Genomic DNA, 23,238 nt, shown 5'->3' on the forward strand with positions numbered 1-23,238 from the left:
AAAAAAAAAGTAAAAATTTAACAATTTAATCAACTAACCAAATGAGTATTTTGCAATGATGGGGCTACACTCTACTGGCTCCCCAATACCATACATGTTCTCAGCACTGACTCGGAACACATATTCTTTACGAGGAGTTAAATTAGTAGCTCTGAAATTTGTATCCTTTATAGTTGATGACAACTTGTGCCATATTTCACTGTCTGTAGCTCTTTTCTCAAGGACATAGTTGGTAATTTTAGAACCCCCATCATCTCGTGGAGGATTCCATGTCAGAAGACAGGATTCATTTGTGATTTCTGATACATCAAATGCAGCCGGTGGCCCAGGTTTATCTGTAGAAGACAAAATATGAATGTTAATCTTCTGCTTACATACCTCAGGACATTACTAATGATTTTTATAAAAATATAAAATACATGCATACCAAGAACATTAACTTCAACAACAGCAGTAGCACGTCCACTGGTATTTACAGCTTCTATAATATAGGTTCCACTGTCACTCCTCTTGCTGTCTGTAATAGTGACTGTAGAATGATTAGGTTTGGTTTCAATGGTGATTCTGTCATCAGGCCTCAAAATTTTGTCAGCCTTGGTCCAAGTAATCTGGGGCTCAGGCTTTCCAACCACTTTAGCTGGCAGCTCAATTTTAGTTCCAGCTTTCACTGTAAGTCCAGCAAGAAGCTTCACATCTAAGAAAATTTCTGGAGCCTCTGATTTAGGAAAGAATAAAATCATTGTTGTAGAAACAGTATTTCAGAGATTAGTAAAATAAAGCAGCTATTGTAATTCAGTGACTGAAGTAATTACCTTTTGCATCAATGGCTTGAATATCATCTGTTGGCTTACTTGGCTTGCTAGCTCCTATTCTGTTCAAAGCCTTAACCCGATATGCATACCACTCTCCTTCCTTGAGTTTTGTTACTTCCATCCTGTTTGTTAAACAAACAAAAAAATCCAGATATTTAAAGTGGTGAGGATACAGTTAGTTAAAAGGATATATCTTCTGATGTTAATTTACTTACTTTGTTTCAACAACAGGTTCCCCACAAGTCTCCCACTTGTCTGTGCCACGCTGAGATTTTTCTACCAGATAACCTTTTATGCGGGCACCACCATCATATTTAGGAGGCTCCCATGTTAGGAAGATTCCTTTTGATGTTGGGTTCCTCCATTTAACATTCTCTGGTGGATCAGGCACCGCTATTAAAAATTAAAAACAAATGGGGTCTTAGAAACCAGTCCAAGGAAGGTGGGTTTCTTTTGTTTTTTGCCTTTTTTTTTTTTTTTTTTTACATTTTATTTTAAAGAAAATCAACAAGATTTCAGAAACAGAAAATCAGCAGCAATGTGAAACAGTTGACTTACTTGCTGGTGCTGACATATTTACTGGTTCATCAATATATGCAGGTTCTCCTGGGCCACATTTATTGCATGCAGAAACTCTGAACAAATATTCTTTTCCTTGGATGAGGTCAGGTACAGTGAACTCTTGGTCAACAACATGATCCATAACCTAGAGAGAACGAAGTATCCAATGTGTTTCTAAAATCCATTTCCAAAGGGCAATTACCAAAATAAGACATAAAATTCAGTAGCACATGTGGAAACAATATGGCAAATAGAAATGGAAATTACAAAGAATGAACTTACTTTGCTCCATGTTTTCCGGCTTACTTCACGTTTTTCAATTATATAGCCAGTAACTGGACTTCCACCATCGTCTTCTGGAGGTTCCCATGACAATTGTACTGTGTTCCTGATTATGTCTAAAACTTTGAGTTCTCTTGGTGCACTTGGACGAGCTAGAAACCATAGAAATTGTATTAATTATTTTGTAATCAGAATTTGACAGATGATCTCTATGTAATCTGTCTGCCAGAAGATTTACTCTTCTTAGTCATGCTTCCTTAAACAGCAAACTTGGATATTGAAAACCAGAAAAGAGGGTCTTTTTGATGATGGATTTCTAGGTTTTAGTTATATTTTAATATATGTGGTTTACTGAAAGTTGTGTGATTTCACATGATTAACCTAAATAGATTTTAGCAATATAAATAGCGAATGTTATTCCTAGAATATATACATGTCCACATACCGATGACATTAACGTTAATTTCTCCTGAAACAGATGACACAGGGTTTTCTAACGTTAAGGAATAAATTCCCTTGTCTGGACGTTCACTTGGAGTAATTATGAGTTCTGCAAAGGAGGCAGTTGTCTTCACTGTTACACGATCACCCTCTTCGAAGACTTGGTCACCAAAAGACCATGTGGCAGTTGGCACAGGGTAGCCAGTGATAGGAACACGGATCTTGATTGGCTCTGGAACAATAACTTCCAGCCCGTCTTTAAACGCGCTTAGGTCCATTGTAGGTCCAACTGGAAAAAGCACAAAAGTGATTTGGTGAAATCTTTTCAGATATTCTGAAATGGCCAATTTTATTTTATTTTTTTCTGAGGTATCTCCAGACAGCAGCCTTCAACACTGGGGCAAGGGGAAACACAGTGCCCAGGAGCCTCAATTCTGAGCAGCAAGAGTCACCAAGAGAGCTTCAAGTCCCCGCCAGGCCTGGCGCAGGAGCCGGCAGCTTCGCTGAGGCGAGCAGTGATTCACAAGGCGCGGTGCCAGGAGGGGCGGCACCGCCCTGAGCAGGGAAAACCCGCCCCAGGGAGCGCGGCAAACAGGGCAGGTTGCGCTCCAGCTCGAGCAGGGTGGTGATCCCTCGCCTCAAGGGGCCAGGGCCCGGTTTGAGAGCTCTGCTCCGGCTGCCCCGGCAGAGGTAGCATTGGCACCCAGACAGAACCGATGAGAGGGGAGGCTGCAACGCAGAGCTCAGGGTGCAGAAAGTGCCTGCGCTGGTCTTCTGAGGCGGGGGTGCACAATGGGCAGGGCTGCACTCTTGCGCTCTGCTGGAGGTACTCCTGCAGCAGGTGTCTGAGCCGCCAGAGGCTGTGAGGAAACTGAGAGATATCCGGGAAGTTGAGAGGAAGCAGGACTGCTTGCTCCAGGCCCAAACTGTGCACAAAGTGGAGCACTGTGTACAGTTCTGGTGTCCTTGGCATAAAAAGGACATGGAACTGTTGCAAGAAGTCCAGAGGAGGGCCACGAGGATGATCAGGGGACTGGAGCACCTCCCGTATGAAGACAGGCTGAGAAAGTTGGGGCTGTTCAGCCTGGAGAAGAGAAGGCTGCGTGGAGACCTCAGAGCAGCCTTCCAGTATCTGAAGGGGGCCTACAAGGATGCTGGGGAGGGACTCTTCATGAGGGACTGTAGTGACAGGACAAGGGGTAATGGGTTTAAACTTACACCAGAGAAGTTCAGGTTACATATAAGGAAGAATGCTCTTCAGGCAACCTAGCAGGTCTGTCTCTAATAGTACAGCTAATTATCTGCATAATTCATAACAGAGGAGAAACAGCCAGAATCTGAAAAGCCTAAGGCTCTTTATACCAGTTGGCACAGCAGTTATTTGGTGAAAATATACATATTATGCACAAGATGCATTTGTGTGCCTTATCTGATTAGTTATCTTTAATAAATAGCATATGGCTTACCAAAAGTATCATCTGCAGTTAACGGCCCAATAGCCTCTGCTGGGTCAGACACACCAGCTGCATTTTCTGCTGAGACTCTGTAGTAATAACTGGATCCCGGTTTCAATCCAGTAACCTAAACAACACAAATAATAATTTTGTAGCTCATATCAAAGATGATCTGCACATTTTGATTATTTTGTTGATGAACAGAACATCTTACCTTAAAAGTAAGAGCAGGTACTAATTTTGGGTTACAGCGAATCCACTTGTCTGTTCCTTCTTCTTGCCTTTCAACAATATAGCCTAAGACTGGACTTCCTCCATCGTCGAGAGGAGGTTCCCATGTGAGCTGCACTGATGACTTAGTTTGATCTGAATGATCAAGGTTAATGGGAGGACTTGGTCTCTCTGAAAATAATTTGAGAGAAAAATGTTTTTTTGCAACTTACAAAGGAGCATGGGTTTGCATATCAGCTGTCTATACCTTAAAGTACTATTTTTAAAACCATTGCATAGCTTTCTTCTAAACCTTTTTTTTTTTTTTTAATTGGTTGGATTCTAATTTCAGAAAAAAGATATTTGGATTTCTTACTGAACCAGATGGTGCACACATAATATAAAAACAGCCAAAATGTCCCTGTCTCATAGTGCAGTCACAATCAGCGTTTGCATACTTACTGATTGGGTCCATAATTTTTACTGCACGTGTAGCAGGACTTGGTTTGCCAACTCCAACCATGTTTTGAGCTCTTACTCTGAAGAAATATTCTTCATTTTCCACAACATCAGTCAAGATGGCTGACAGTTCATCAGCTCCAGTGGTCATAGTTGGCTCCCATTTGATGGAAGCTCTGTTACGCAGTTCAATAATGTAGCCAGTAATTGGAGATCCTCCATCGTACTCAGGTGGTTCCCAGGTAAGTGTAGCTCCAAACCTGTTCACATCGGTAACTTCTACATTCTGAGGAGGTCCAGGAACATCTGCATTTTATTTTAGGGGGAAAAAGGAAGAACAAGGTACGTGGGTTTTACCTACTGTTTGAGTTTGTACTGCTTTGCTTACACTGTCACCAAACACTGAATTTTTCATAACTACTGCTCACCAAATTTGCTCTTAGCTTCCACAGGTGTATCTGTTTCCACGGGCTCACCAGTGCCCACTCTGTTCCGTGCGCTAACACGGAAGAGGTACTCAACACCTCCTTTTTGCAGTCCAGTAACAGTGTATTCACAATTTTCGGCACGATCAGTGACCATAATCCAGGTTTTGCGCTTGATATCACGTCTTTCAACAACATAGCCTATTATTTTACTTCCACCGTCACTTTCTGGTTCTTGCCAGGCAAGGCCAACTTCACCATCATAAATTTCAGTGACTTCCAAGTTTCTAACTGGACCTGGAACATCTAGCAGAAATATGACAATAGCTTAGGGCATTGCATCTCTTTGCTTTTTTTTTTTCTTTCCCTCTGGCTTAAATAAATGTAAGCAAGGTTTTAATAATAGGAGTATTTACCAATGACCTGTACATTGATGAATGCTTCTGCCTGGCCATGCTTGTTTCGAAGTATAACCTTGTACCTTCCCTTATCAGATATCTTTGCTTCATAAATTTTGAAGGTAGTACAGTCAGTTGTCGTATCAACAGTTGCTGTGGGCAGATTTTCCTCCCCTTTCAACCATTCAGCTTCTGCTCTTGGGTAGGCATCATATGGAACAGTCATAGTTAAAGGCTTCCCAACATCAACCACAAGGTTTTGATCACCAGTCTTGATTCTGGGTGCAGCTAAGGTGGATGAATATGACAAATAAGTACTTACATATTTTTTTTTTTTTAAAAAAAGAAGTAATTTTAGTCAGCTAACATAAAAAATTGAAGGAGCTGTTGTATGAATTCTGAGCAAATCCTTACTACACTTATTGGATTGCTACAGAGAAATAAGCTCAGTCTGGTTGGTGTGTACTGTGTCCTCCTATAAAGGGAGGATCACTGGTCTGATCCTGTAAAATAGAAAAATTAGAAATTAAATGATTTATATGACTGAAGTGAGTAGGCCAAATAGTTTTCATGGTTTAGATCTGCAGAAACCTAATGGAAAGGTTCTGTTTCATTTAAGTTCAGTTCATGCTTTTCGTATAGACACTGAAAAGTAAACTGAATTTTTGCTCAGCATTTGGATCAAGGTGGAAGAATAAAAAAATGTTTGTTGCCTGAATTATAATTCATACAGTTTACAGACTTATATCTCAGCCTGATTGTGTATTAATTTTAATTCAACTCTTTGAAAGAAGAAAAGTCAATTTAGTTAACTCACTAACCTAAGATTTTATAAAAGAAACACAAAGCAAGCATCTTACCGGCTAATTCAAGCTTAGCTCTAGCTTCTTTATCTTTGGCAATAAATCTGTATTCCCCTTGGTCACGGGGCTTTATATCGCACACCTGCAGCCTGTGGACCTTTCCTTCACTCATCATCTGATGTTTGTCACCTTGGACAATAATCATGTTGTTTCTCAACCACTTGACCTCCACACCATCTTTGTTCAACTCAGCCATGAAGATGACATCTGTACCAGGAGGTTCATAAATATCTTGTGGTGGTCGGATGATCTCAACAGGGATTTCTGAAATAAATGTCAATTCATTCCATGTTATTTATATATTGTTTCTATTATGACTAAATAATGAAGAAATAAGTCCTGTTCAATTTTACACATACCTTCAACAAAAAGTCTTGCCCTAGATTTCCTGTCATCTACGCCACAGGAATATTCACACTCATCATCTAGTCTGCAGTCTTTAATGATTAATCTGTGCAGATTTCCATCTTTTTCAAACTGGTATCTTTATGGGGGAGTAAGCAAGCAGCATTTTAGTTTCCAGACAAGGCAACAAAGTGAAGCAAGCATGTCTAGCATGTTAATAGGCATAATAAAATGTACATACTTTTTGCCTTCTTTTATCTCTCTTCCATTTCTGTACCATCTTACACTGGCTTTCTCTTTGGAAAGTTGGCATGTAAAGACAGCATCATCAAATTCTGTGACGGTCTGGTCCCGGAGATGTTCGATGAAATCTGCTGGTGCTTCTGTGATGAGAAGCTCTGCAACAGATTTGTCTTGTCCAGCAGTGACAGTGTACTCACCTTCATCTATAAACCCACAGTCTTTAATGATGAGTGAGTGTTTGTATTTATCAATTTTGTACAAAATGCGCCTGTCGAATGTGATCTCTTCACCATTCTTTGTCCATTTGAGGATTGCATTAAGGCGATTGACTTTACACCAGAAAGTGACAGTTTTCTTTTCCATTGTCTCAATGTCTTCAAGGGGCTCAACAATTCTGAGATCCTCCTCTGTTAAGACAAAAACCCCAAAGTGATTAATTTACATTCTCATGATCGTAATGTGAAATTGAATGTAAGGTGATGAAATAATTTTAATACAGTGCAAGTTATTTACCTAATACGGTTAAGGCAGCAAAGCTTTTGACATGTTCACCTCTCTGGTTTGACAGTGCAATGGTATAGGTAGCTTGATCTTTCAGCTGTGCATCTCTGATTCTGAGAGTGTAAACTAAATCCTTATGAACAATAATGTATTTTGCACTATCAAATATTGCTTCATCATTTTTGTACCACTTCTCTTTGGCACCTTCTTTATTGACTTCACAGTTGAAGATAATTTCTTGACCCTCACTAACTTCTTGGTCCTTAAGGGGAGTTATAATCCTGAGTTTTTCTGAAATTGAGGAAAAAGAAGAAATAGAACACCATCTAGTATAAGGAATTCAACAAAATATGCACCTGCACATTGATAAAATAAAGCTTACCAATCACTGTTAAACGCGCTGTAGCTTTAGCTTCGCCAACCATGACAGTATACTTTCCTGCATCTCCTAGAATAGAGTCTTTAACTACAAGTGTTCTCTTTTTGCCGTCTGAAATGATGTCGTACTTATCACCAGGCTCCAGGACTGTGTCATCCCTCAGCCACTGTACCGAAATTGCCTCTTTGGATACTGAACAGACAAATTCAGCTTTGTCTCCTTCAAGAACCTCAAGATTTTGTGGTCTGGTAAGAAATTGTGGTGTAAGTTCTGAAAGAAAAAAAAATTGCAGATATATATTAATTTATTTTATGTTTTTGCTTATGAAGAGAATAAACCAAATTGTGTACTCTTACTGTTTGTTTTATTTTGTTTGTTTGTTCAGAAAGCAAGGCCATCAACATAACTGTCTTACCATGTACAGTAAGTTTTCCGGTTGTACTAGAGCTTGGGAGCTTGCAAGTATATTTGCCAGCATCCTCAGGATGAGCATTATGTATGAGAAGAATTCTCTTTCGGCCATCAGAAATGTGTTCAAATCTAGCACCATCAGGCACCTCCTCATCTCCTTTAAACCAAGTAACTTCAGCATTAGGCTTTGAAACTTCACAGATCAATTTTACAGTGTCATTTTCATTCACTTCAAGATCAGGAAGATTTTTTGTGAAAACAGCCTCTTCCTCTGCAACAAGAATTTTAAAAGATGATTAAATCCTTTCATCAAGCCCCCTTTTTTTCTTGTTCACAGATTAGATTCTAAAACACTGTGTTTACCTATCACTGTAAGTAGTCCTGAAGTTCGAGCTGTTTTTGCTTCACAGGCATATTCAGCTTCATCATCGAAGGCACATTTGTTGACAACAAGAATGTGTTCTGCTCCTTTGGAAATGATGTCATACTTTTTGCCTTTTCTAATTTCAATGCCATCTTTAAACCACTTCACCTGTTTCAGAGCAAATAAACATGGTCATTAAAATTAACATGCTCATCATAAATTTCAGTTGTATGTTCATTTGTAATAACATAATAAAGTTGTCAGGTTTTTTTTAAAAAAAACCACTAGTTGAAGGAGTTACTCAGATTCAAAAGTAGTATTATTATTGACCTTGACACCTGGACGGGAAATTTCACATTCAAACCGAGCAGATTCTTTTTCTTTCACTTCAAGATCAGTTAGGGGTTTCAGGAACTCAAGACGAATAGCTATAAGAAAAAAGAAAACTTTCAGTACAGGAGATTCTCCAGTAGAGAACAATAAATTGCTGGCATTGATATTATTGTCAGTCATAGAGACTAGCATATAAAGTTTATAGCACTTTAACATTTTGCAGAAAATTTTAACGACTTACGTTCTACATTGAGGAAACAGGATGTCTTAAAATCCTTAACTTTACAACTATATGTTTTTGCATCATCCAGTGTGCAGCCGTGGATAATGAGTTTTCTGACCCTGCCATCAGAAATTATATCATACTTCTTTGTTTTATGAATTTCTTCACCATTTTTGAACCATTGAACTTTTGCATTTTCCCTGGAAACTTCGCATTCCAGTATTGCAGTGGCCTCTTCTTCAACAGTCTGGTCCTCAAGTGGTTTAGTAAATTCAACTGGGGGTTCTAAAGGAAACAAATAGATTTTTTGATAGAAAAGACCTAAACTATAGCCAGCCCTCTGCCAGTAGCGAATTGTTGCATACAACAGTACTAATTTTCTTTGACTGAATAATCAGGAAGGCTCTTAGATGTCTCTGCTGAAGGTGTCATTTTGGGGTTTTTTTTTAATTATTTTTCATGCCCAGACATACTAAGTTTATTTAGCTAATTTCCTTATTTTCAGCCTACTGTAAAGTTAGACTGAGTGATATCCTTGTCCATGGGGTTTTTACTCACAAATTATCATAAAGCCTTGCAACTTAGTTTCTTTAACTGAACCATAGCCATGTGATCTCAGTGACTCTGAAGTTATACTCCAAACTTAAGGAGTAATTTCCTTGAATTACTATATCAGTTAGAAGTGTGTGGAGTTCTTGACTTCTTAGCCATACATAGCTTGCAAGCTGTGGAAGTGGGTATACAGATGATATGTCAGTTGACTGATGATATAGTTGTGCTCTCACATGTTTCTGGATACTCCAAAGAACAGAAAAATGCATGGGGAGCCATAAAGGCCAGTTTTTGCAGGCCATCTTGAGGCCAATTGACTGTTCAAGTCTGCAATAAAGCCCTGGAAATCCTAAGGAACTGATTCATCTGCCGGGTCTGACACATTTCCAGTATTTCCCCCTTTCCTCAGCTCTTCCATGAAGCATAAACATTTTAAGTGTGTTTTTTAATCAGGAGAATTATCTATCAGTCAAATACTGTATGTATGGTCTTACTAATTTGATATATGGTTTATATTAGCATCTTATTCCAGGATGAATTGTGAATGGACCATTAACAATTACTATGATATAATGAAAATGACTGACTTACCTTTCACAAACAGGTTTGCTTGAGTTCTGAAATCTTTTGCTGTCAGTGATACCTCTCCTGCATCTGTTAACTTGACATCTCTTAGAATAAGTGTGTGAACTCTCCCTTCAGCACGTGTCACAACCTTATAAAGTACATAAAAAAACCTTTTGTAAGTATCTACAAGAAATATTTAATAAACATTTAATGAAATAGTATTGCTATTGTTATCTGTGGAGTTTGGTTTAATTTTATATGAAATTTTGGTAATTTCCTTTTGTATATACTATATATATGTCAAGACACAAATGCTTTGAGGATTTTGAGAATCATTTCTGTTTTGTCTTTGCACTTACAAGAAATTGCAATTTTAATTTTCCCCATGTTTTAATTTATTTGTGTCCTTGTATTGGAAAACCTGAGTCTACTATAAAAGTTCAGAATGAGGGTGACTTGAGATCTTGTTTTTATGAACAAGTACTAATAAGTATATTTATGGGAAAAAGTTCATGTTACTCCTAGCTACACCTAAAGTAGTTTGGAACCCCCCTTATACACTCTTTTGTAAATACCAAATTGACTTTCTATTATTAAATTTTGGTAGAAATTTCTGCATAAAAATAAACCCCCAAAACTTTTCTGTGTTGACCTATTGCTGAAACTACTTTGCAAATTTGAGTTTGAACTGGACTTCTCCTACACAAACATCCCTTTTCTCTAGGAGTAGACTTGGAGGCTGCAAGGACATACTGCATTGCAACCATGAAGAGGGTTGCCACTCATTCATCCCATAAATTTTAACATAGCTCTTGAAGAATTCTATTTATTTATTTTCAGAGATATACATGATCACATAGTAGATGCTGGTTTAGAAAAATAAAGGGGAAAAATGAGCTTCTGCTAAGGAACAAGCGAAAAAGATTGAGAAGGCAGTCTCTTTTGCTTCAGGGGAAAGGAAGGAACTAAGTGGCTGTCCTTCCTTATTGTGTTCCTGAAACCTAGCTCTAGTGAAGGCTTATTCAAAAGAGATTGAGATGAAGCCAGATACGTATTTGACCAAGATAGATAGTAAAGATAAACAAAAGTCACTTCAATAAAGGTTACAGCCAAATGCCAGCCACAGAGGTAAAATAATGGTTTGAATTAAAACCAGCTGAAATTAAAAACTTATACAATTAAATTGATTCTTGACAACTGTAGCAGAAGTGTTTCAAGAGGCTATATTAAATGAGCGGAAAGTGGTACGTTAAGTAAAAATATGGTTTACTCTGGATTTCTTCTTGATAAAATTTCAAGTGAAGTCAAGTGACAGTTTTGACTGTATGTGTAAACTGAATGAAATCTGGATTATTATTTTTTCATGTTATTAAAATGATAGCTCAGACAGGTAAGCAGAAAATAATGTTCCATCATACAGAATATGTAACATATAATATTTTTCTTGCTAGGCAGTAATAACTGTCAAGCCATAGCACTGATCATAGCTATGTTTTTATTCACTATTTTATTACTTATGTTTTATTTATGTTTAGACTCAGAAGCAATTACTTTGACTTATTACATGTCATCTGCTGAGTTTCAATTTTACCTGCCCTTAAATACTGCAATAGGGTTGCCTATCAGCATGATCAATTTTTCTTTTCCTATTTCTATGTTCTATTTTTTTAATGAAATATTTTTCATTTAGGTAAATTTGGTGAAGCTTGGGAAGATCTAGTAAAACCTGAAAATAATACGCTAAAAACTGTATTTAACAGGAAAAAAAAATAAATCTGTACAAAAATATCATTAGCAGCATTATTGCAGGTTCTGAAACTCTGCTAGGTCATGTAATGCCTTGAAAGGTTGCTTTGACTGAGGTTTCCAATTTGTATTATTTCTCTTGGCCTAGTATGTGAAAAAGAAGTCTTAAAACCAGTTATATACATTTATGTTTCATGGTTTTTAATGTCTTTCTTTATGTATTTCTCCTACTATTATCTTTAAACTGACTGCATTCCAGGCTGCTCAGATCTCAGAGCTAAGAGCCAGCACTTGATGAAGGGTTAAAATTAGCTAGTGAGAAGTGCTTGACAAGCAAATCTGCCCAGAAAGTTATCTGGAGAGCCAGAACAAATGCCTGAAATGGAATTTGACTCCTCTTAATCCCCTTATATGCAGGACTGGACTGCAACTCAGAATTCAGGAGAAAAAAAAAACATTTCCTGATAGTAACTTTCAAAATCCTCTCAGTGTAACTACAATTTACCTGGACAAAAATAATTCAGTAATCCTGACAGAATCAGGCACAAAATCGGCATTGTAAGGATTGATATTTTGGAACCTTTTTTTCCCTTTGTACAATAAATGCTTGTGGTATTCCAGAACACTGTAATTTCTGGAGAAAAAAAAAATGCTGTATCTGATTTAGTGAGAATTTACTATTTGCCACAACAGCACTACTGTATGTATATACACAACAGCTGTGCCTTAATACTTCTGATTAAGAGATTAAATGAGAAATAAAGAAGGGAAAGAGAGTTGAAAGAGAGGAAGAAGGAGGAAACATGAGGAAAAAGAAAGTTGAGTTTCTTTACCTTTTCACCGGGCTCCAGTTTCTTTCCTTTCAGGAACCACTCTACTGGAATTCCCTCATAAGAGAGTTCGCAGTCGAAGGTTGCTGATTCCCCAGCTGTCACTGTTACATCCTTGAGGGGTCTCAGCAAGCCAATTACTCGAGCTTGGTAAGAAGACATCATTTTCAGATTAGTCTCTTCTACCCAAGAGAGAGCTGCTGCCCTTATGTACTAATCTCCATGGTGGCTTCCCTCAAGAGAGACAGACATCGCAATGCCACTCTTTAAATTCCCTAAATAGAAGAGGCCACCAGGAGTTTTTAGGGGGAGGGCTGGTCACCTAAAATTTCCTATTTGCAGAGCGTGTTTCTTTAAATTGAACAAGGTCAGCAGGAAAGCTGCTGTGCATCTGTCTCCCTGCCAAGCCTTGCATGCCTCTTAGTAGATAAGGCATGTGTTTTCCAAAATAGCGAGGGCTAGGATTGGAGTGTGAAACAAGTGGTCTTCAACTGTGTAGCCTGTCCCTGCCCATCAAACTCTTAACCTTATCCCTAGATATCACTGTGATCCCATCCTTTCAGGTAAACATACTTATATGCAGCAAAGCCTTTGCCTGTAAAACTTTGATTCTGTAATAATAGCAGTCTTCAAGGCCATCTCCTTATTTTTACTTCCCCTGTATGAATAAACTATGTACAAGATTAAAAAAAATACAAGAAATTCCTTAACTAAAAAAATAAGGTGGATTGAATAATTAATCCTGAAGTTGTTATTCTGGAAAGAACTGCTGTCGATTCAATGAATTATTGAGATTTGTCCACCAATTCCAAGAGGCAACAAGTACTTTGTTTTCACTAGATTAATTAATTTCAGTTTGAAAGACACTTACGTTTCACTCGGAGGTGAGCACCAGATTTGGCATTTGCTGCTTGGAAATCTACTCCACCAGCTTGATCTAAGCGCACATTGTACAGTGTAAGGAAGTGCTTTTTGCCTTCCTCCTTGATTTCACATTCCTGCAACAAGAGAAGTGAAAATAATTTTTCAGTATCTTTTTTTTGTGTGTCACACCACAAGAGCCCTTACTTTTCCTACCATGCATATGTTATCTCCTCCTCCATTCACAACACTTAGGCCCACTGCCACTTGCGATATATCTTACGAACTTTCATTCATATGCCTTTCCTTTCAAAGTCCCTTCCTAATACAGTCTGCTTCTGTGTAGAAAGAAAGGGCCAGAGGAAACACACTTGTGTTGGTTAATGATATGTGCTGATTAACTTGCCAATATATCCATGTGTAGAATAGTCAGAAGCCTAAGGGAACTAGAAGTTTCCAAGACTGCACTGTGACCTTTACTTGAGAAGGGTCTTGTTCTTTTATCCAGACATTGATTTTCATGGAACTTCTGATCTTCGTGATTTACTCACAATGTAACTTACTGTTACATTAAAGAGTTGCAAAATTATTGCCAGTCATGATTGCATTGTTTTTTAACTTTTCAGATCCCTCCAGCAAAGAATTAAGAGTATCTGATTAAGCCTTATACACTTTTAAATCAATTTTTGCCATCATACTAATGGAAAAGAGTTTGAAAATGTGATCTATGTCTATTTAAACCAACCATAGCTCAAAAACCAAAAGTAAATGAAGATAATCACACTTCCTCCCCACAAATTTTTGAGACACACGTAAGAAACATCCTGAAATATTTGCTTACAGCTGATTCAGTCAGGGGTTCTCCTTTTAACCTCCAATTGCCATGGACACCTTCCTCAGAGATTTCAATATCAAAACGAGCAGTCTCTGTCTCAATCACCTCCACACTGTATAGTGGACGTATAATCTCAATATCCCGGTCTGGAGGGAAAAAAAAAGAAAAAAAAGTGATTGATTCCCTCAGTCTCCAACAGACCACAAAAGATCTTTTCTGCAGAGCAGCCCAGTAAAATAGCTGTACCTTCAATATTGAGTTTCGCAGAAGTTTGATCAGTACCACAGTCACAAGTGTACTGTCCAATGTCTTTCTTCAACGCTTTCTTGAGGATAAGGATTCGTTTTTTACCATCAGCCTTAATAACAACATTCTTTGATGGAGTAATTGGTTTGCCATCCTTCATCCATTTCACTGGAGCATCTGCTTTGCTGATTTCACATTGTAAGATTACTTCATCTTTCTCTACAGCAGTGTAATCCTGCAACTTCCCAGTGAAGTAAGGGTCTCCCTCTGCAAGCAAAGATTAAGATGTTTCAGTCTGAAGCTTTAGTCTGTCAGAAAAGACAATTAATTCTTACCATAAAATACATTTCTTGTTTAGTCCCCGCAAGGAGGATTAAATACAGTTGTTACAAATATTGCACAGTTCTGTTGCAAAAAGAGTAAACAACAAATGCCTAAGAAACAATTCAGTGTATCACTAATACTACTGAAAACACTGCTTTCATGCTTTAGGAGTTTCAGAGCAATGTTTATATATCTAACAGGTAATTTTGCAACAGTTGTATGAAATTTTAAAGTTATTTTATTTATTCTTTCTGAATGGGGAAATGGAGACCCGAAGACAAACAAATTGTAAAACTGTCAAAAATTAAAATGTAGATTAAGCCAAATAAATAACAACAACAAAAAGAATTCCCACAAACAAACAAACAAAAAGACAAACAAAAAAACCCCACACACCAAAACAAAACCAGCCCTAAGATTTTCTGATCACCATTTTTCATTAGTAAGAATCTTCTGATAATATACAACATGTAAATTCTGTGGGGCATGCTTACCAAGAACAGTGAGTTTAGCTTCTGATGATTTGTCCATAGCTTCCACTCTAATCTGAGAAGTATCATCAATAGTAAGATCTTTGATTGTGAGTGAATGGAATTTGCCGTCATCTGTCATTGAAACCACTTTGCTGGTATGTAATCGCTGGTCATTCTTGAACCAGACAACAGTGATATTTTCATGGGAGAGTTCCACAGTGAACACTGCAGTTTCTCGCTCCTTTTTTGTTACATCCTTGAGAGGAGTAATGAATTTCAGGCGGATACCTATAACAACAAAACATTTAATTCACAATAATGTTATAAATAAAAACTATCCAAGGAGTATGGTGCAAATCTTTCCTAGAAAGGCAAAGTCAGGCAAACCTTCAATAATTAGCTTGGCACTTGTTCTCTTATCCTCAGCTTCAAACATGTATTTAGCTTCATCCTCAAAGGCAGCAGATTTAATAATCAGAGCGTGCTTTGTTCCATCTGAAATAATTTCGTATCTTTCATCTGAAGTGATCTCTTCTGTTCCTTTCAACCAGTGGAAAGTCTTAGGTTCTCTGGATGTCTCGCATTCAAACTTGGCTTCATCTTTCTCAAAGACCTTCACATCACTTAGTGGAGTGATAAAGATGAGAGGCAATTCTGAAATCAAAGAAGAACACTTTCAGCTCAGAGCTAGGTTTATATAGACCTTTATGCTGCTAGATTTGTTCTAATGCCCTAAGATATGTGTGCAAATATTGGCAAAGTGCAGACTGTACCTTTTACTTTCAGATTAGCAGCACTTTTAACGTTAGCAGCTTGGAAAGACACTTCTCCAGTCATATCAAGTTTGCAGTTATGAAGGACAAGAGTATGCTTCTTCCCATCTTCAATGATTTCACAGTCCTGGTGGTAAAGAAACATTGCCATACACACATATTAGAATATTCTTAGACTACTCTAAGTAACCATTCAGAAGCTGCTGCTTTTTTTTTTTTTTTTTTTCTGGTGTAAACTGTGGTCTGAAAATAAAGAGAAGCCTTACAGGTGAAGGTGTTAGTGTTTCATCCTTTAGCTTCCATATAGGATGGACATCAGGCTCAGAAATTTCAATTTCAAAACGTGCTGTTTCACCAACAAATACTTCCACTCCATAAAGTGGGTGCTCCACTTTGATTAAGCGAGCTAAAATGAAAAAGAAACACCAGAAGTTCACATCTGTTTACTCACTCATTCTGTGTCATAGAAAGGTAATACTGGAAAGGATCTAAACTCTCTTCCTATCCCTTCTTTAGAGCATTCAAATGCTATCACTGATAAACATTTGTCTAACCTCTTTTTAAAAAGATGCAAGTTTGGGCAGTCTACAACCTCCTTCTATAATGTGTTGTCCTGGTTTCGGTTGGGTTTAAACCACAAGATATATCTGAAAGTTTAGTTATTTTTTGTAAGAATATTTTTCCTCATAATTAGCGTGGATATCTGTTACAGTGAATTAAACTAACTGCTTTTGTTTTCCTGACTGTAAATGGACATAGAGAATAATTGATCATCACTGTCTTCACAACAGCCGTTTATATATCTTAAGATATTTTGCCTCTCATAAATACTCTTAATAATTGTAAATCTAGATATTTCAGCTATTCATCATAACATCATGTTTTCTAAAGGTACAATTTTTGGTGGTGTACTCTAGAATGTGTCTGTCTATACTGTTTTACAAAGGTTTCAGTACTTTCCCTGAGGCAAGGTATGATAACTTACACTCAACGCTGACATTAGCAGTTGTCTTGTCGGTTCCACAGTCACACTCATAAACACCCTTATCACTCTCTGCAACTTTCTTGATCTTCAGGATACGGCGCAAGCCATCCGTTTTCATGGAAATTCTGTTGGAAGCTACTAGTTCTTCACCATCTTTGTACCATTTTACTGGCACATCTTTGCTAAGTTCACACTCCAGAGTAATATCATCTTTCTCCACAGCACTGTAGTCTTGTAATTTCACAGTGAAATATGGATCAGCCTCTACAAAAGGCATAGTGGATATGAAGTGGTAAATTAGTAATATAAATTTACTAGAACATCAATATTTTGTCACTGTCTACTTATAAGTTTTTTATTCATATTATATAACATATTTAAAATTATTTATGTAATCACCTAAGACTTTCAGGTTTGCTTGTGTGTTCAAGTCCTTGACTACGGCCTTTATTTCGGAGATATCATCAAGTGTTACTTCTCTAAGTTCTAGTTTATGAACTTTGCCTTCTGAAGTCATGAAAACTGTTCTGCTTGTGTGGAGTCTCTTGTCATTTTTGTACCATTTCACTGGCATGTCTTCATGAGAAAGCTCAAACTGAAAGTGAGCTGTTTCCCCTTCTTTCACTGTTTGATCCTGTAGAGGTGAGATGAACTTCAGCCTCACACCTGTAGACACATAAATACCATCAGGAAAAGGCCAATGTGGTTCTAAAAGATACATTCTTAATTCATTTTTTTTTCTTTCGTTAAAGAAGACACTTGCCTTCCACAAACAGTCTTGCTGTGCTCTTCTTGCCATCAACTTCAGCAGTGTATTCTCCCTCATCATCAAACTGAGAATCATTGATTACAAGAATATGCTTTTTTCCATCTGCAATAATGTCAAATTTTTCTCCAATCTTGAGTATATCAGTGCCCTTAGACCATATAACATTGGCTTCTCTGGTAAGGACACATTCAAACCTTGCTTGTCGCCTCTCAGGGACAGTAACATCTTTTAGGGGCACAGCAAAGTCCAGTTCAATTTCTGGAAGCAAAGCAGAATATATAGCTTGTAATGTGCTCAATGTGAACTGTTTAAGTTGGTACCATATTCCATGGTGCATCATACCTTTCACAGTCAGGATAGCTGTAGTAACTGCATTAAGTGCCTGGTAAAGGACTTCACCAGCTTGCTCTAACTTCACTTTGTGCAAGGTTAGGAAGCGTTTTCCTCCTTCAGCTTTGATTTCACATGTCTGAAGATAGAATAAAATACAATCTGTAAATACAATGCTAAAGACTTACTGCTAGGTGGTTTTAATAAAGGGATTCTAGAGACATGTCAAAAGTAAGCTAGAAAGATTGGAATTGCTTTTTCAAGCAGTTAACACTTTCCCTCAATAATAAAAAACCCCTGAAGCACATTTCTTTTGAATGTCAGCATAATTCCTAGCAATGTGTGTAGGATATTTTTATTATTTTCTGAATAATGTGCTGTAATCCTTTGAGAAAATTTAGCTGTAATAGAATATAATTCTTACTTAGAGAACTGGTGTTTTTTTAATTACCAGACTGCTTAGCTGTTCTACATTCTGGACTGAGTAGTAATGGCAGACCTGCAAGGATCTTACCATAAAGACTCAACCTGTTCACAGTGTTTAATTTAAATAAATTTTGTTGTAAGGATGCTTACAGGTGAGGGTCTCAGGATTTCTCCTTTCAGCTTCCATTCACCAGGAATATCATCCTCAGATATTTCTGTATCGAAGTTTGCTGTTTCTTTTTCGTAAATGGTAACATCCTCTAATGGTTTCAGAAGTTCAACTTCACGTTCTAGAATGCACAAATGAACACATATATAACTAGGTCAAGTTTTGATAGAGCTTTATAATAATTTAGGTTACTTTTTTTGTTTGATTGTTTAGAGGTTTTTGAACATTGGCCTATGAGCTGATTCAATATAATACAAATAAAAGCATCCTTACCTCCAAGGGTCAGTTTAGCTGGGTACCTGCGACCTTCAACTTCCACTGAATATTCCCCAACATCAGCAGGGCCAGCATTCTTGATTTTCAGGAAAATTTTATTTCCCTCTTTCAAGACCTCTGTCTTGTCAGTGGGTTCAGCAGGGATTTCCTCATCTCCTTTAAACCATTTAAAGTTTGGTGTATCCTTGACAATGTCACAGGTGAATGTAGCTGTTCCTTTTGGTTTCACATGCTGGTCTCTTATGGGTTTTACTAACCAGTCTCTTATCACTTCTGCATGACAAAAAGTTACATAAAAAATACAGCTTAGCAGACTTCTACTAAAAATACATGGGTCATAAATAGGAGAAATAGACCTTACAGGTTTTGTATTACAACAAGCTTTTAGTAACTGTAAAAATCTTATCTGTTCATCTGTATTGTACTATGAGGAAAAGCTTTCTTAACTTTAAAACAGCCCAAATATTATAATGAGAAAGGAGAACAGGATTTTGATTGCTTACCTACTACCTTAACACAAGATGAGCATGAGAGCTCTGTGCCTTCAACCGTAACAGTGTAAGTGCCAGCATCAGCATCATCTGAATCAGTGATCATGAGGGTATGTGACAAACCAATAATGCCCAGAGCAAATTTCCCAGGCACATCTTTGATGATCTTCCCATCCTTTCTCCAGACCACACTTCTTTCTTTGTTAAGTTCACATGTCAAGTACAGTGGCTGGCCTTTAACCACAGTGACTTCTTCTTCAAGAGGTTTCACAAACCGCACTGGGAGTTCTGTGGGAAACACAGAATTTTTGTTTGTCTCATTTACATACAGAAGGTGTGATGCAGAAATGCCTTACATATTAAATCAGGCTAGCTTAAGGAGTAGCTAGCCTTTAAATTATTGATAAACTTGAAATAGGGAATACCTTCAACAATGAGTTTGGCTGTAGAGGTCTTCTCTTTGTTGCCCAGTCGTAATACACAAGTATATTCACCAGCATCTGACAGCTGGACGTCAATAATATGCAGCTTCCTATCTTTGCCATCAGCAATAAACTTGTGCTTTGGACTCTCTCGTATGTTACTTCCATCTTTCATCCAGCTGGTAATTGCAGTGGATGGTGAAATAAGGACTTCAAAGATTGCAGAAGACCCAACAGACTCAGCTTCTGTTAGCACTATATCTTTCATCTCCTTGACAAACTTCAGTGGTACAGCCTTGAGTTGGTAAGTGAATGGAGGCTCTTCAGGAGGTTTTTCACCACCACTGCCTGGCCTGAGTTTCCTTCTTTCTGCATCTGCTGGTGAAGGTGTCTTCTTGGCTGCAATTAGATTTCAGAAATTAATAAACTAACCCTAATTTACTGCTTTTGCTTGTAGGTATTGATTGTAGTATCCTACCTTTGACTGGGCTGATACCCTTTGGAGTTTCTTCTTTTGGTGTCTTGGCCTCTGAAGTAGAACAGCAATATTATTAGGAATGTAGTTCAATAAATAAAATTAACTAAAATTAAGACAAAAATTATTTTACAAATTTGATTTTCTCTTCCTTTAGATATATACACATTCAAAGGGAGGCAGATATTAATATATGTATGTATTTATACAACATACACTGTCTATATCTCAGTGATGAGTTCAGTATCTTGAAACATGCAAAAGACATATTCAGCAGTGGAGAATGAAAGGTGGCTAGGAGCACCTACTTCCTCAATCTGTTGTCCTGCCCATTACTTTGTAAAATTCTGCCATTCTCTGACACTTTACTCACATTTAGGCTCTTGATCAATAGCCACCTGTCAACCAAAGTAGTTTAAGTACCTAGTACAAATTATATGGTGTTTTTTTAGAAGAAGCACACACAGTTACTAATGAAGACAAGAAAAATATAACTTGTATAAATTTAATACATGTTTCAGGACAATGCATTATTTTCACAAGTGAGGGATGTTCTGTTATTTGCCCAACTTGTGATGAATCATCTCAGACTTTTGAAAATAAATCCCATGCTATGTCGCTTTTTATCATCTTCTGTGAAAGGAAATATAAAAGATATTTCTAATGGGAGAATGGTATGAATGAAATGCAGGACAGATTTTATTGTAGTGGATGGAAAAATGAATACTAGAAAAAAACGTGTGAGTTTGTGAGTTTTCTGAGAAGATAATGATACACAACATGATTTATGCAGTCATATAAAAGTGTAAGACTAAGACAATGAACATTGATCACACAGGTGTATAAACAGACAGGTAAGACAAACATGTCAAGAGCGGCTGAATGCCAATACAGCCAGCTAATGGACTAGATGGAAATGTGAACAGTGTTAAAGAAACATCACAATGGAAAATGAAAATTATATTCTCCTGAAACAAATAGAACAAGCACTTTGTGGAAGAATTTGGCAGAGGTCTTCCTCACCTCGCTTTGCATGAGACTTTGCAGGAACATCCAGAACTTCATGTGGTTTCCCAGATGCATCCAAATTCCTGTTCTCACTCAAAAGTCTAATGGCCTGCTCATTCATGTGAGCAGGTTCTGATTTCTGGAATTCTTTATCTCCTTCTCCTTTCCTGGAAGTTATCTTACCTATGCTTGAGGAGTAAGTAACTTCTCCACTTGCAGGGATTCCCTTGCTTGATGGTATTTTGTCTGAAACCTTTCCCTTCTCCTTTTTCATGGTAACAGATGTTTTAATTCCAGTGCCATGTTTAGCTGATGTTTTTGCATCTGATTTACCTTCTGTCACTGGAAACTCTTCTCCTGAAAGCTTTACTTCTTCCATAGTCAGAGATTTCTTTTCTTCCATTTTTAATTCACTCCTTTTGAGAGCTGGAGTTTCTTTATGTCCATCTTCAATTATTTGAACTCCTTGAAACTGTTTGTCAGCTTGATTCCTTGGTGGCTGAATTTTCTTTATTGACTCAGATCTGTCAAATATTTCATCTCTGACCCCTTTTTCATGTTCTCCTATGGAAGCTTCACTTCCTTCTCCTGTAATAACTGTACCAAATTCTTCTTTTTCCACAGGCAGCTTTTCAGGGGCATTTGACTGTATAATTTTGTCTTTTTTGAAGTGGGTGCTAAAAAGAGTTTTCTCTTTCTTCTCTGGTGTAATCTTTTTGCCTGTTTTTTTATCACCTACGAGTGCTTTCTCAGTCAACAATGGTCCCGAACTCTTCTCATAATGAACTTCTTTCTCTGGAGAATATTTGTCTCTTGCTTTCCTTTCCACTCTTTCTGGCTTAAGAACAGATGGTTTGAAGATTGTGTGTGCTTTTCCTTTGGAAATATCCTCATCTTCAGTGGGGTGTTCTCGGTCAATACTTTTTCTCTCTGCTGGTTCAGTCACCTCAGACGGGTCTAAGTAATGTAGTTCTGCTGATGTGAAGTCCAGATTCCCATCTTTCTCATTAGCTTGAATAACTTCGATTTTCTTTTCTTCTTTATTAAAAATCTTATCTACAGGCATTTCAGCTACTACAGTACCAGATTTCTTCATCCACTGAGTTTTATTTTGTATGCCATGCTCCTTCATGGATTCTCCGGGAGGAACTTCAAATTTTTCCAGGGTAAAACTTCCTCTCTCTTCTTCACTTATCAGCAGAGGAGTTTTAGCTGTTCCTGCCTCTGTGATATCCTTTACAAATGAAGTTTTATATTGAATGGGAAATTCTTCAGGTTGCAAACTGATTTTTGAATTACTGTCTTTTACTAGAAGTCCTTTCTGGTCCCTAGGCTCATGTGACTCTCTAGGCATATGTTTAGGTACATAAGTTGACTCGATTTCCTCTTCTTTTTCATGCACAGGAATCTTTCCTTCCTGCAAAACGCTAAACTTGTCAGAGACTTTCTCTATAGCACATTCCCTGTGAACAACCAATTTAATTTTCTCCCCTTTTTCTTCTCCAGAATCTCTTTCCATATGTTCAGATGCTACAGAAATCAGTTTCAATTCTTCATTGGGTAGTGGTGTTTCGTCCTTTGCATAAATGTTATCTATTGCAACTTCTGTTTTCTCACCTGTAAAGGTAGTCTTTCTTGAAACTATAGGTGTAATTTCTGACTCTTCTTCTTCAGGAGTCAGTATAAAATATTTAAGAGCCACTTTCTCCTGCTTATCTGCTTCTGGTTTCAGTATTCCATCAGCTGTTTCCAGTGAGATTTTAAACTCACGTGGCTCTACTGTCTGAATTTCCAGAACTGACTCCTTAGGACTTACTCTCTCTTTTACATGCAAGCGTTTCTCAACCAAAATCTTCTTTAACACAATTGTCTCAGGCTTTTCTTCTTCTGTGGGCATTTTATCTCTATGCTTTAGTGCAGATGGTGCATCAGGCTTTTCTGCAGCTACAAAGGTTTCACAGGTAATTTAGAGAGTT

At 37.6% G+C, this 23,238-nt stretch overlaps 1 protein-coding gene across 1 annotated transcript in view; it reads right to left on the minus strand.

Annotated features, from left to right (window-relative positions):
• TTN (titin) overlaps positions 1–23,238 on the minus strand; it is a gene marked incomplete at its 5' end in the record, with an annotated part of 249,006 nt that overhangs the window by 83,852 nt on the left and 141,916 nt on the right. Inside the window, 39 exons of the mRNA XM_080620353.1 lie at positions 39–335; positions 428–715; positions 813–934; positions 1,028–1,205; positions 1,371–1,518; positions 1,656–1,807; positions 2,101–2,385; positions 3,563–3,677; positions 3,765–3,952; positions 4,223–4,525; positions 4,648–4,950; positions 5,061–5,330; positions 5,903–6,169; positions 6,265–6,389; positions 6,492–6,900; positions 7,007–7,285; positions 7,377–7,643; positions 7,789–8,055; positions 8,148–8,316; positions 8,479–8,576; positions 8,723–8,989; positions 9,848–9,971; positions 12,403–12,545; positions 13,271–13,397; positions 14,102–14,241; positions 14,342–14,608; positions 15,160–15,426; positions 15,526–15,792; positions 15,912–16,038; positions 16,178–16,317; positions 16,897–17,160; positions 17,296–17,562; positions 17,660–17,923; positions 18,008–18,134; positions 18,572–18,711; positions 18,864–19,139; positions 19,370–19,645; positions 19,783–20,178; positions 20,258–20,308. Of these exons, the coding sequence (XP_080476479.1) occupies positions 39–335; positions 428–715; positions 813–934; positions 1,028–1,205; positions 1,371–1,518; positions 1,656–1,807; positions 2,101–2,385; positions 3,563–3,677; positions 3,765–3,952; positions 4,223–4,525; positions 4,648–4,950; positions 5,061–5,330; positions 5,903–6,169; positions 6,265–6,389; positions 6,492–6,900; positions 7,007–7,285; positions 7,377–7,643; positions 7,789–8,055; positions 8,148–8,316; positions 8,479–8,576; positions 8,723–8,989; positions 9,848–9,971; positions 12,403–12,545; positions 13,271–13,397; positions 14,102–14,241; positions 14,342–14,608; positions 15,160–15,426; positions 15,526–15,792; positions 15,912–16,038; positions 16,178–16,317; positions 16,897–17,160; positions 17,296–17,562; positions 17,660–17,923; positions 18,008–18,134; positions 18,572–18,711; positions 18,864–19,139; positions 19,370–19,645; positions 19,783–20,178; positions 20,258–20,308 (8,460 nt within the window). The remainder of the gene's footprint in view (positions 1–38; positions 336–427; positions 716–812; positions 935–1,027; positions 1,206–1,370; positions 1,519–1,655; positions 1,808–2,100; positions 2,386–3,562; positions 3,678–3,764; positions 3,953–4,222; positions 4,526–4,647; positions 4,951–5,060; positions 5,331–5,902; positions 6,170–6,264; positions 6,390–6,491; positions 6,901–7,006; positions 7,286–7,376; positions 7,644–7,788; positions 8,056–8,147; positions 8,317–8,478; positions 8,577–8,722; positions 8,990–9,847; positions 9,972–12,402; positions 12,546–13,270; positions 13,398–14,101; positions 14,242–14,341; positions 14,609–15,159; positions 15,427–15,525; positions 15,793–15,911; positions 16,039–16,177; positions 16,318–16,896; positions 17,161–17,295; positions 17,563–17,659; positions 17,924–18,007; positions 18,135–18,571; positions 18,712–18,863; positions 19,140–19,369; positions 19,646–19,782; positions 20,179–20,257; positions 20,309–23,238) is intronic.

This window comes from Psittacula echo, assembly GCF_963264785.1.
Source record: "Psittacula echo genome assembly, chromosome: 6".
NCBI lineage: Eukaryota > Metazoa > Chordata > Aves > Psittaciformes > Psittacidae > Psittacula > Psittacula echo.